The following is a 12,178-nucleotide window of genomic DNA, read 5'->3' as shown; positions in this document are numbered from 1 at the left end:
TCTCAGTTCCTTCTTTCTGCCAGGGATGGTGCTGGAATGTTCCTTGGCTTTTGGCAAATTCTATCTTCAGATCTGTTCGCTGTGAACTTTGTTGTAAATCATCACGTTTATTTTAGTATTGTTCCTTTACTCTGTGGTATTAGCTATTTAAAACATCCCTGATGGTACTTGCCCACAGGATTAAAAAATAAATAGGTGTATATATACCTATCTCCTAGAACTGGAAGGGACCTTGAAAGGTCATTGAGTCCAGTCCCCTGCCTTCACAGCAGGACCAAGTACCACCCCTGACAGATTTTGCCCCAGATTTCTAAATGGCCTCCTCAAGGATTGAACTCACAACCCTGGGTTTAGCAGGCCAATGCTCAAACCATTGAGCTGTCCCTTCCCCTTTGGGTATGCTCTGCTCCCTGTGGATTAAGAACTGTGACCAGTGTAAAGAAACATACTGGTTACTGATCCTCATGCCAGTGGGGGGAGACTGGTCTCCTCTTTGCAAGGGCAGAGGGCAAGCTGAGATCTACAAAGGAACAGTTCCTCGCCTCCAAGTGAGAATTGGGCCCCAGCTTCAGTCGAATGAGTTAGACCTCACAGAGATGCACGTGTCATCATGGACAGCAGCGTCGATGTCCAATGCATGGAAATGCTGTCGACTCTGGAGGCCCTTAAGGTGGCCCGGAACAACTTACCTCTCCCAGTGCTACCCAACAGCTGATGGTAGCTTCCTGGGGTAAGTCTGCCCTGGGACCACCCCTTCATTCCCCAGCAGTGCAGCTCTGCTTTCCTCCTCAGGGAGCATTCTGCTAGGATTCACTTGCTCAGAGTTACCATGCCTTGGACACAGAGCTGCCCCGCTAGTCGTGGCCCTTGGCACCAGTCTCTGGACTTTGGGCATCACTCTGCAGTCTTGAAGCATAGGTTGATGGCAGGATGGTGTAGACTTACTGAGGCACACGTTGCCCTAGGATTGTGAATGCAATAGTTGCTCCCTGGCAGCATGAGACTGATGCTATGTAAGTCTCATGGGACCTTCTTGGCATAGGTCACTTCTCCAGCGTCAACACTTGACCTCCTGTTACACAGTTCAGCATTCGTTGGAAAATGTTTGGCATAGGTTGCTGGGTACCATCACTGATACACCAATGCTGTTCACAAGGAAGTCAATGCAGTGGGTCATCATTCGTGTACACATTCCAGTCTATGTGCTGCTGGTTGCTTCCGGGACAGGGAACAGTCCCAGTGAGGTCCTGATCCCCTTGGTGACCCTCTGAGTCAAGCTAAGAACCCCTCCAGGAAGGTCAGGTTGTCCATTGATGACACCAGTCTTCCCCTCAGCACCATGAAGTTTGTTGTGACCTTCGGACCAGTGACCTGGTTCATGGAGCCATCCCAAGGTGGTATCAGGAGGCTCAAACAAGCCATTGGCCATGGTCTCCTGCTTACCTGAGACTGAGACCACTGTACCCTCCCCCTCAGAAGTAGCAGACAGAGGAAGTAGGCCCAACTGAGCAGGTGTCGAGAGGCAGCAGTGGGGGGGAGGGATAGCTCAGTGGTTTGAGCATTGGTATGCTAAACACAGGGTTGAGAGTTGAATCCTTGAGGGGGCTATTTAGGGATCTGGGGCAGGGATGGTACTTGGTTCCACTCTGAGGGCAGGGGACTGGACTCAATGACCTTTCAAAGTCACTTCCAGCTCTATGAGATGGTATGTTTCCATATATTATTATTATATTATCCTCCCCTCCGATGGCCAAGCCCTGTTTGCAGAAAAAATAGACAAACTGCTTGGAATGAAGGATTCATGGATGCCACTCAAGAGTCTGGTTTTGTACATCCGGAGGCAGCAGAAAAAGCTATTTTAAGCCAGAGCCTCCCCATCAGCAGTGTAGCCAACTTTGGCAGGAACTCTTCCAAAAGAAGTGAAAGCTACAAGCACAGTCAGGGCCAGCAGTCCTCTTCCTCAGTGCAGGTGGACTCTCTTCCCATTCCCAACAGGGTTCAAATTGGGTACTTTCAGAATGTGCTCAAAGGTGAAATTCTAGCTACTTTCCTGGATCCTGCCCCTCTTCATTTCTCCACCCACATTTCTTTTTTCCTTTGGGCCTGGGTGTATCTAACCTCAAACCACTGGGTCCTCAATACTGTGGTGTAGGCTTTACCTTCTAGTTTACTCCTACTCCTCCATCTCATTCTCCCTCCTTATGCTTCTTCAGGGACTCCTATAAAAGTTTACTGTGATAGGAAGAATTTCCCCTAGACCTCAGGGGCAAGGGATTCCATTCCCATTATTTTCTAATCTCATAGGGAAGGGAAGGGATATCTAAAGGGAAGGGATGTCTAAGATAGGGATGTCAATGTGTAGTTGACTACAGGATTAACCGATATGCCTAGGCAATAAGCCTAAACCTACTCTAGATTTATCGGTTAATCTGATCAACTACACACATTTCCCCCTCCCCCCCCTTCTGTATCGGAGGCTACAAGGCAGGGGGGAGGAGAGTGGGAGCCAGTGCCTGTGAGGAGCTGGCTTTACGCATGCTTCCCACGAGCACTTGATCTACCTCTGGCCCTGCGCTGCTGCCTCTAATGGAGGGTGAGGGTGCAGGCTGGAGCCGAAATGTGCTGGGAGCTGGCTCTGCGGACCTGCCGCTCCTCTCCCCTCCTGCTGCCTTCTGCAGAGGCAGAGGTGGGGGCAGGCAGGAGCTGGTGCTGGGGGAAAGCTGGCTTAAAAGCCAGTTTCTCCCAGCTCCAGCTCCTCAGTGCTGCCCGCTCCCCCCAAGGAGGAGTTCTGACTAGGGATTTGATGGACTAGTTGACTATCAGATAAGCAAATGCTTATCAGATAGTCGACAGGCTAGTCGACTAGTCCCCCTCCCCCCCCTTGCTGCCTCGATCAGCAAGCAGGGCGGGAGGAGAGAAGGGGGTACTTTAAAGCGGCAGTGCCATGTGGATCCTGGGGTCAGACCCTGGGCTTCATGCGGTGCTGCTGATTTAAAATGCCGAATACAGCCTGGGGCCAGCAGGGGTGTCCCCAGACCGCATGTGGCATTTCAAAGTGGTAGCGCCGTGTGGAGCTAGCCCAAGGCTGTTGTTACACTTCAAAAGGCAGAGGCACCGTAGTGACTAATAGAATAGTTGATGCAAAATGCATCAACTACTAAATTAGTCAGTTGCTCAATTGACTATCCCTAGCTCTGACCCCATGTGGACAGGGGCTGCTGCCACCGGCATAGGGTGGCAGGGGGGCTCCCTGGGAGTGAGGCTGGGAATGCACTGGCTGCCAGCCCTGCCCCCGGGGACTATCACATAGTTGTGTAACCACTAAGATTTCATGTAGTTATGTGACTATTCAATTATGCAATATCTAATATCCCTAGTCTAAGACCCATCCTGGATCTGCAAGACCTGTCAAGTGTCTAAAAAGTTGAAGTTCAGCATGGTCTTCCTGGCCTCCTCCATCCCCTTCCTGGATCCGGGGGACTGGTATGCCACCCTCAACTTAAAGGATGTGTACTTTCTTATAGCAATCTTTCAGGAACACAGGTAATTCCTCCCCTTCACTGTGGGATGTGTTCACTACCATTCTACCTGATGAAAGTAGATGAGGTTTTCCCTCTGGTTGTCTGAGTATAACATCTCTGATGCGTTTTTCTCTGCAACCCATCTTGTAATATCTGCTTCGCCTAAAAATCAGGGCCTGGAACTTTCTTCTATTAAGGTTCCTCTAGCTGCCATCTCACCTCCCCCCCCCCCCCCCCCCAAATCCAGAGTAAATCGGTGTTTTCATACGAGATGTCATCAGATTCCTAAAAGGCTCTTCCCTCCCATTAGACATCCTTTCCCAGAATGGGACCTCAGTCTGTTTCTATCCAGGTTCCCAAGCTTGCCCTTTAAACCCTTGGGCTCTTGCTCTCTTTGCCACATATTGTGGAAATTTTAGTCTTTGATGTTGTTCTTAGCTGACACCACTGCAAAGAACGTGAAGCCTTGACATTGGAACTGCTGCATGCGGTGTTCTACAAGGACAAGGTTCAGCCAAGACCTCCTCCTGCCTTTCTGCTAAAGATAGTGTCTTTCGTTCATGTTAACCAGGACATCTTGAGATGTGCCTGGCATTTTTACCTGGAGTGTTCTAGACCCTTCTGCAGGTTGACCCAGCTCTTCATTGCAACAGCAGATAGGATGTCCTTGCAGAGGACTTCCAATTGGATCACCACTTGCATCTGGACCTCTTATAAGTGGATGCAGGTCCCACTACCGCAGATTGAAAGGGCCCATTTGACTAGAGCTCAGGCATTTTCAGCGGCCTTTCTGGTGTGTGCTGTCCATCCAGGATAGTTTGCAGAGCTGCAACGTGGTCTTCAGTTCACGGCATACGTCACCATCACCCAGCAAGCCACAGATGACACTGGGTTCAGCAGAGCTGTGTTATAGGCAACACATCTGTGAATTCCTACCTACCCCCATTGATACTGCTTAGGAGTCCTCTAACATGGAATGGACATGAGCAAGCACTTGAAGAAAAGACAGTTATATTTTCCATAACTGGCATTTTTTGAGATGTGATGCTCATGTCCGTTCCATGACCTAGCCTCCCTCTCTATTGTTGGAGTTTCTGACAAGAAGTAACTGGGGTGGGGGCAGCACCCCTTACATCATGCCATTTCAAAAGGGTGCCAGAGCAGTTCCTGTCCAGATAACTAAGGGAAAAGCTTCAGGTACCAGCGCCTATGGTGTGTGCACATGCACCTAATATGGAATAGACATGAGCAATACATTTTGAAGAACACTAGTTATGGAAAGCCAAACAATTTTTTAAAAAAAATATGTGCTTGGGCATTAGCCTTATTTCTCAAAAGTACTGAGATCAAAGCAGCTCACACTGACCAATTCAGCACTTCTGAAAATTAGCTTGTCTAAATATGCTTTTAGGAGCACAAATATAAGAATTTTTAAACCACCTTAACCAAAGAATTGCCATGGATAGATGTTAGTTACATGGACTGTAATAGTCAAAAAGTGATGCTGAGTATTTCCTTAGTTTCTGAATTGGAAATATTGAGCCAAGTTGCCTAAAAACTTAGGAACAAATAAACTCTTCTGATAGCGCAGACTGTAAAATAGGACCTTGGTAATAGAAAATGTATAAGCTGTGTTGGTGGTGGCACAAAGTAGCTCCAATTTGGTACCTCAGGAGTGGGTTTAGGGACCGGAATAGCCTAATGTATGAGGAGACAGTGCACTGAATTATCAGCTCTTCATGGAAATTAAGCTTCTTCTGAAATCACTTCCTGTCTATGGAATAAATATTTTTCTAATTCCCACCACCACCACCATGCATGCATGTGTGTACATGCCTTATTAAGCATAGGAATATGGTTGGTTAAGGAGACTGCAAGTTACTCCACTTTTGCCATTAGCATCTTTTAGCCTTTTTATTTAAACAAAAAAGTGCAATACTAGTGATTGCATTTGACTTTGCTACTTGCTTTATTTTTAGAGGATAAACTAATAAAAATCTTTGAGAAATCAAACTTTGTAAAGCAGACATTTTCTGTTTTAGTCATATTGCCTCCATGCTGTCAAGTCAAGACCTAAAGATAGTAGTTGGAGCCCTGCAGATGGCAGAGATCTTAATGCAAAAATTGCCTGACATTTTTAGTGTTTACTTCAGAAGAGAAGGTAAATGTTCCTTTTTCATTAATTTTAGTATTTACTCTTAATCTGAAGTATTAAGATGAATTAACGTGTGCTTCTAAAACAGATGAATTGAAAGCTTAAGCTATTAAACCAAGAAATGGAAGTTGTTATAAAAATTGTATAAGGGGAAATCCATGCAAATTTTTCTTTAGCCATATGATTAGAGGAGAAAATAACCAATCTTTTCTTGGCATGAAACGCCTGTTGGTTGTTGTGGGGTTTTTTAGTTTAAGATAAATTTTAACAGGCTAATTTGAAGTAAGCAGACTTATTTTTAAACTTTAAGAATACTTGTTGAAATTGCATTTACTAGGCCTCCTGTTATACCAAGTAATCATATTTTTTAAAAGTCTGGATTTCCTGTGAATCTTCTGTTTTTTGCCATTCATATTATATATTGACATTGGTTTTCTTTTTGGCTATCATGACTAGTACATTTAACATATTTTCTATGAAGTTGTTGGGATACTTTTCAAAATAGTGTTGAATACAATCATTGGAGGAGTGGGTACATACTAATATTTGCAAGAGCTTGCATGTCTAAAGATTAGTATAAACACTTCCTGTTTTTCCCTTTTGGAAAGGGGTGATGCACCAAGTGAAAAATCTAGCAGAGTCTGAGGCTTTGCTGACCAGTCCACCAAAAGCATGCACTAATGGATCAGGAACGCTGGGTACCACTACAACAATAAGCACTGGAACAGCCACATCTGCCAGTAATGCAGCTGCAGATTTGGGGTCTCCTAGCTTACAACACAGCCGGGAAGACTCTCTAGACCTGAGCCCACAGGGGTAAGTGTTAAATTTGTTTGGTTTTTGAAAAAGGGCCTGATTCTGGGAGTTGGGGATTATGTATAGCGCCTGATGACTGCAGGGGCATTTGTGTTTGTCAGAATCATCATCTGGCTGAAGGTTACCAATAATTTATGAACCCCTAACAATACACTGCTGTATGGCTGTAGTCTAAGTAAACACCACATTGTGATCAGACACGCAAGATTTTAAATCTAATTGTTACACTTGGGAAAAAATCTAATGATTAGATCATCAAAATCTCTTCCTATTACCTGTGTATAGACAAAAGCAATATTTACCACCACTTTGAAAATCCTGGAAAAAATGTTTGTGACTTTGCCTGCTGTAACAATACATTTTAATTTAATATTTTGCATTAAAGAAATAAATGATAACTCTAACATTATGATACTTTATCAATTTTCTGTAAGGCTTTGTCTACTCTGCAGGGTTTTTGCACAAGAAGCTTTTTGCGGAAGAGATCTTCCGCAAAAACTTCTTGTGCAAAAGTGCATCGCAAAAGTGATGGCATGGACACTCTTGCGCAATGAAGTTCTGATGGCTATTCTGTGAATGGCCATCAGAGCACCTGTGCTTTTTCTGATAGGCTCTTTTTGCACAAGAAATCCCTGTTGAGCGTCCCCACACACCTTTTTGCGCAAGAACTCTTGTACTCTCATAGAAAGAGTTATACCTTCACCACAAAAAGCCCTCTTCTGCCATTTTACTGCAAGTTGTCTTGTACAAAATCGTGCTTGAGGTGTGGACGGTCTGCAGGTTCTTGTGCAAAAAACATCTGGGAGGGAAAGCAATAGAAAAAGGGGATCCGTGTAAAAACACTTGCTTTGACAAAATCTTGCATTGTTAATCTTAGTAAAACTTGTAAAATGTCTGATGGCAATAGACTATTTTATATGCTTTTATAATTGTAGTTAATTTTTAATTTTAGAGATTTAAATACATTGTCATGGGTGCAAGTATTTACTGCTTATTACGTAAGTCAGCCTGTTGCCTTAAGCCATAATATACTTGGAAGTACAATGTCTTAAATTCTTAATAATTTGAAAGTGGGGAATACTGATCCTAAACTAAGCAAATGATGAACTACCATTCTGTGTGTGCCCAAAGATCAACGTTTAGATGATTGATAATTATGATGTCGAGATTTAAAAAAAACAAAAATACATCCCAGTAAACTAGAAAAATAGTTGTAATCTGCTGGGTTTTTTCACTTTTGACAGCCGACTAAGTGATGTTTTAAAGAGAAAACGACTGCCAAAACGTGGACCCAGAAGGCCAAAGTATTCACCTCCAAGAGATGATGACAAAGTAGACAATCAAGGTAAATTTAGTTTAAAAATAGCCTGTGAAGACTACTAGATAAATGAAAAGGCATGCGTTGTGACCACTAACCCCTTTTTCAAAATAAAGCAATCTCTCAAATACTTAATGTACACTGAATAATTCTGACAGTATTAATTACAGCATAGCAGTGGATTCTGGGAAACTTAGGTATCTCTGAACATGCTTTTAATTTTAATTCTATCACATTCCTTTTCTCTCCCCCTCACCATTTTGCCCCTGTAGCAAAAAGCCCTACAACTACTCAGTCTCCTAAATCTTCCTTCTTGGCAAGCTTGAACCCTAAAACTTGGGGGAGATTAAGCACACAATCCAATAGCAACAACATTGAACCAGCACGCACAGCAGGAGTCAGTGGTCTTGCAAGGGCTGCTTCAAAGGACACCATATCCAACAACAGGTAAAGTAATATATTTGCTAAGAAATAAAATTCAGTAAGGATTAAATCAAATTACTTTAACTGTCTTACTTGATGCCCTTTCAGTAATTTAGCTTTTTTGGGTCAATGCTGGGGACAAGCATGAACTCCTGTGTGGGAGAGGAAGAAAATAAGGTGGGGAAGAGACCCTAGGAGAAAAAGTTAAGGCAGAGGAGCCCAGAGAGGGGAGAGGAAGCAGAGTAGAAATTGAAAGATAATAGGTAGAGAAGAGTGCCTGCTGAATGGAAAATTGTAAACTGAAAGAACTGTGATAGGGAGAAATGGGAGTCATGGAGAGTTTTCTAGCATCGCACTCTAGGTTTGGCCTGGAGAGCAGGAGTACTTATTTTGATCAGAGATGGCATCCATGGGAACTGGTACTCCCCACCTCCCAAGTACAGGTTGAACCTCTCTAGTCCAGCACCCTTGGGACCTGACTGATGCCGAACCATAGAATATGCTCAATCACAGGAGGTCAATATTGTCTAGAAACATTACCAACACTTCTACTGTTAACTTGTTTCTTAGAAGAGTAAATTTAGAAGGAGTAAATTTAGAGCTAAATAACAGCACAGAACACAGCCAGGACTGGTGGCTTTAAAACAAACTTTATGGGACCATGGGGAAACTTGGCCACACCCATGGGGGATATCCGTCTAACTAAAATCATGCTGGATCATGGATGTTGCCAATTACGGATGTTAAATATAGGTTAATTGAATAGTCAAGTCACTCATGAATTCCTATCAATTAGTCAACTATTCTATAGTCCTGGAAGGGGGATGGGGAGCAGTAGCCAGTGGTCTCCGGCCTCACTTCCGAGAAGACCCCTGCTACTCTGCACTGCTGCCTTTGTATCAGACAGCAGCGCAGGGTGCCAGGTGGGAGCTGGTCTGAGGGAAGCCAGTTTAAAAAACAGCTCCCCTTGTGGACCAGCTGCCTGACAGAGGCAGAGGTGCTAGGTGGCAGCAGCCCCATGTCTGGGAGCTCACACCACCCACTACCCGGTGCTAACCAGAACTGAGCTGAGCTGCCTGCCCGCCCGGCTCCTAATATGCTTAAATGCAGAGCTGCAGTGGGGGTAGGTCCCAGACCCGTTGCAAGCCAAGATTGAGCCAGGCTGCTGGCCAACCTGCTATAAAAATTTACTGACAGGTGGGGAATGAGTGTAGTCTATAGCATTAACGTATAAGCTTTTGCTAATCGGTTAATCGACTACACTTTTACATCCCTAGACCAGACCAGAGAAGTTGAACCTGTATTACTTGCATATCATCTGAAAACTTGTTACATTTGCTTTGCTCTGTGTGTGTGTGTGTGTGTGTGTGTGTGTGTGTGTGTGTGTGTGTGTGTGAACTTAGTGTGCAAATATTAAATTTGTTCTTATTACACACTTTCTTGCAGAGAGAAAATTAAGGGTTGGATTAAGGAACAAGCCCATAAATTTGTAGAGCGTTATTTTAGCTCTGAGAACATGGATGGAAGCAATCCTGCACTAAATGTATTGCAGAGACTTTGCACTGCAACTGAACAACTCAACCTCCAGGTTAGAGGTGGAAACTTGATTGGGAAAAAGCTTTGATGGGAATGAAAAGAGTGAAGTGGGAAAAAAATGGCTATGCTCACATGGAAGTACTTATTAGTTTTTCAGACATCATCCTATTTATGTTATTCAGGAGCCAGCCCCTTGTAACAAAGGAATTTTTATATGGAATTTATATTGCAGCAGTGCTCTTGGAGAAACTTTAATCATATCAGCCCATAGAAATGTTAGTTTTGCATGAGTTCTTAACTTGCATTTCCAATTCTTATTTTTCCCACTAGTGATGCCACTTATTTTTCAAACAGCATTATTTCATTTGTTATAATTCCTATAACTAAGTGGTTGTAAAGCACAATTACATTTTTCTCAGATCAGTTTTGTTGAGAAACTCCCAGTAGAATCTGGCTTGACTAGAACTTCGGAAGGATGAGTACAAAACATAGCATTTTGTTGAAGAGATGATAGTGTTCATTTATCTTGTCCGTTCAAATTAAATTCTAGCTTTAAAACAAAATAACTCCTGTGCTATAGGGGCTTGTCTTATGTCATCTTCTCAATAGCCCTAAAAGCAAGGCAGTGTTATGTTGAGATTCTTGTTGGAAAGTATGACACAGACTTCAAGTTAATTTAAAATTCCCTCATACTTAAACTACAAACAGTGGTCCATGCAGCATGGTGGGGAAAATTTTTATGAAATGTAGAACATTAAATACCGTTCCTTATATTTTACAAAAAACAAAACAGCATCTTGTGTAACTTTGACTTTTCTAAACGGGACTAATTGCAAACTTGTTACCCAATGTTATAAGTAAATCTAAAATTTCTGACTTCAGTTATAAAAATCACATTTTTGTGTCTTCAATTCACTCACTTAGTATGGAATTGTCGGCACCTTCCGTGTAGTAATTTACAGAGTTTTCCTTCATTATTTCTCCTTCTGTATAGGTCTTCCATGCAGCAGCAGGAAAATGTAAATTTTAATCACTGTTTTGTGAAATAATTCTGGGTGTTCTGCTGGGGGTACTAAAGTACAGAACCTTACCTTAACACACTTTCTTTCAGGTGGATGGTGGAGCTGAGTGCCTTGTAGAAATCCGTAGCATAGTGTCTGAGTCTGATGTCTCCTCATTTGAAATCCAGCATAGTGGGTTTGTTAAACAGCTGCTGCTTTACTTGACATCTAAAAGTGAAAAAGATGCTGTAAGCAGGGATATCAGATTAAAAAGATTCCTTCATGTGTTTTTTTCTTCTCCAGTAAGTTCTTAATGTGTTTTTATTCTAGTGCTTTTACATAGTGAGCAGTGTATATCTTCATGATTTAAAGGTCCAGCAACCTTCCAAGCATGAGTGCCTCATTGGCAGAAGTTGTTGTACTAATACGATAACTTAAAAAAAAAAGGGGGGGTGGTGGTGGGGGGGGGGGGGGAGTGGGAATAAAACATGAGGCCTACTTAAGTTCAGAGCCACTGTAGTTCCTCTATGATACAGACTGGACTAACTGGGGAAGCACCACACAACAGGTGATAAGATTTTTCCGGAATGGCCAGTTGCCTCTGAGGAGAGCAAGAAAGCCATTGGAAGGTTCATATAATCGAGAAGGGTGACATTCAGGCAATAGCCTGAACTGATTTGTTTGTCTTAGAAGTAATGTACGCAATTTGGTTTGGCTTAAAGAAAAGCAAAATTGAAAGATGAAAATGTATAAGAAAGATTGAATGGAAGCTTCAGGTTAAGTTCCCATAGCTAAAAGGGTGGGATGTAGAGTGAATATTTTAATTATCTAAGGCTGTTGCTGGGTTTCAGTAAACTGAGCAGTGCAGATGTCATTCTATGTAGCAAATCATTTGATAGTTTTGGTTATCTTTGTGTAGGCCATTAAGTCATCTTAATATTGCAGCAATTTCAAGAGACACTGCATTAAAAAAAATTGATTGTCATATTGCTTCCGAATGCATAAGATCTTTTTAAGACCTAGTATGTGCCAATTTTGTCCCAGTCTTCATTATCAAAAGAAGGACACTTCAAAGAGTGTCTGTATACTGATATCAAACTTTGACATATCATCCATTTGGAGTAAGGCAAAGACAGGCTGTTAAGCTTTTTGGATTTAAGCAGTTGTCCATATGTACCAGTCTGCAATAATTTGTAAAGCCCAATATCTAAACATTTAAGTTGTCATTAAAAAAAAAAAGACAATGTGCTTTTCTTGAAATTCAGTAAAGAATCTGGTAATAACAAATTTTGTGGTATTTAATACTGCTATCAGTTTTTGTACTTAGCAGCCTCAGCGAACACAGACACATTAATAACAAAGTAAATGGTTTTGCATAACAGTATGGCTAAATTAACATTTAATTCTC

General features: G+C 42.6%; 1 protein-coding gene across 6 annotated transcripts in view; it reads left to right on the top strand.

Annotated features, from left to right (window-relative positions):
• Positions 1-12,178, top strand: part of TRIP12 (thyroid hormone receptor interactor 12) — a 173,555-nt gene that overhangs the window by 105,475 nt on the left and 55,902 nt on the right. For all 6 annotated transcript variants that reach the window (XM_075937630.1, XM_075937629.1, XM_075937628.1 and 3 more), the window contains 6 exons: positions 5,564-5,682; positions 6,285-6,492; positions 7,737-7,837; positions 8,083-8,257; positions 9,680-9,821; positions 10,881-11,072. In XM_075937630.1, the coding sequence (XP_075793745.1) occupies positions 5,564-5,682; positions 6,285-6,492; positions 7,737-7,837; positions 8,083-8,257; positions 9,680-9,821; positions 10,881-11,072 (937 nt within the window). The remainder of the gene's footprint in view (positions 1-5,563; positions 5,683-6,284; positions 6,493-7,736; positions 7,838-8,082; positions 8,258-9,679; positions 9,822-10,880; positions 11,073-12,178) is intronic.

Source organism: Pelodiscus sinensis, chromosome 10, assembly GCF_049634645.1.
Source record: "Pelodiscus sinensis isolate JC-2024 chromosome 10, ASM4963464v1, whole genome shotgun sequence".
Taxonomy (NCBI): domain Eukaryota; kingdom Metazoa; phylum Chordata; order Testudines; family Trionychidae; genus Pelodiscus; species Pelodiscus sinensis.
The sequence above is the reverse complement of the archived record's forward strand: the minus strand, read 5'-3'. Positions and strand labels throughout refer to the sequence as shown.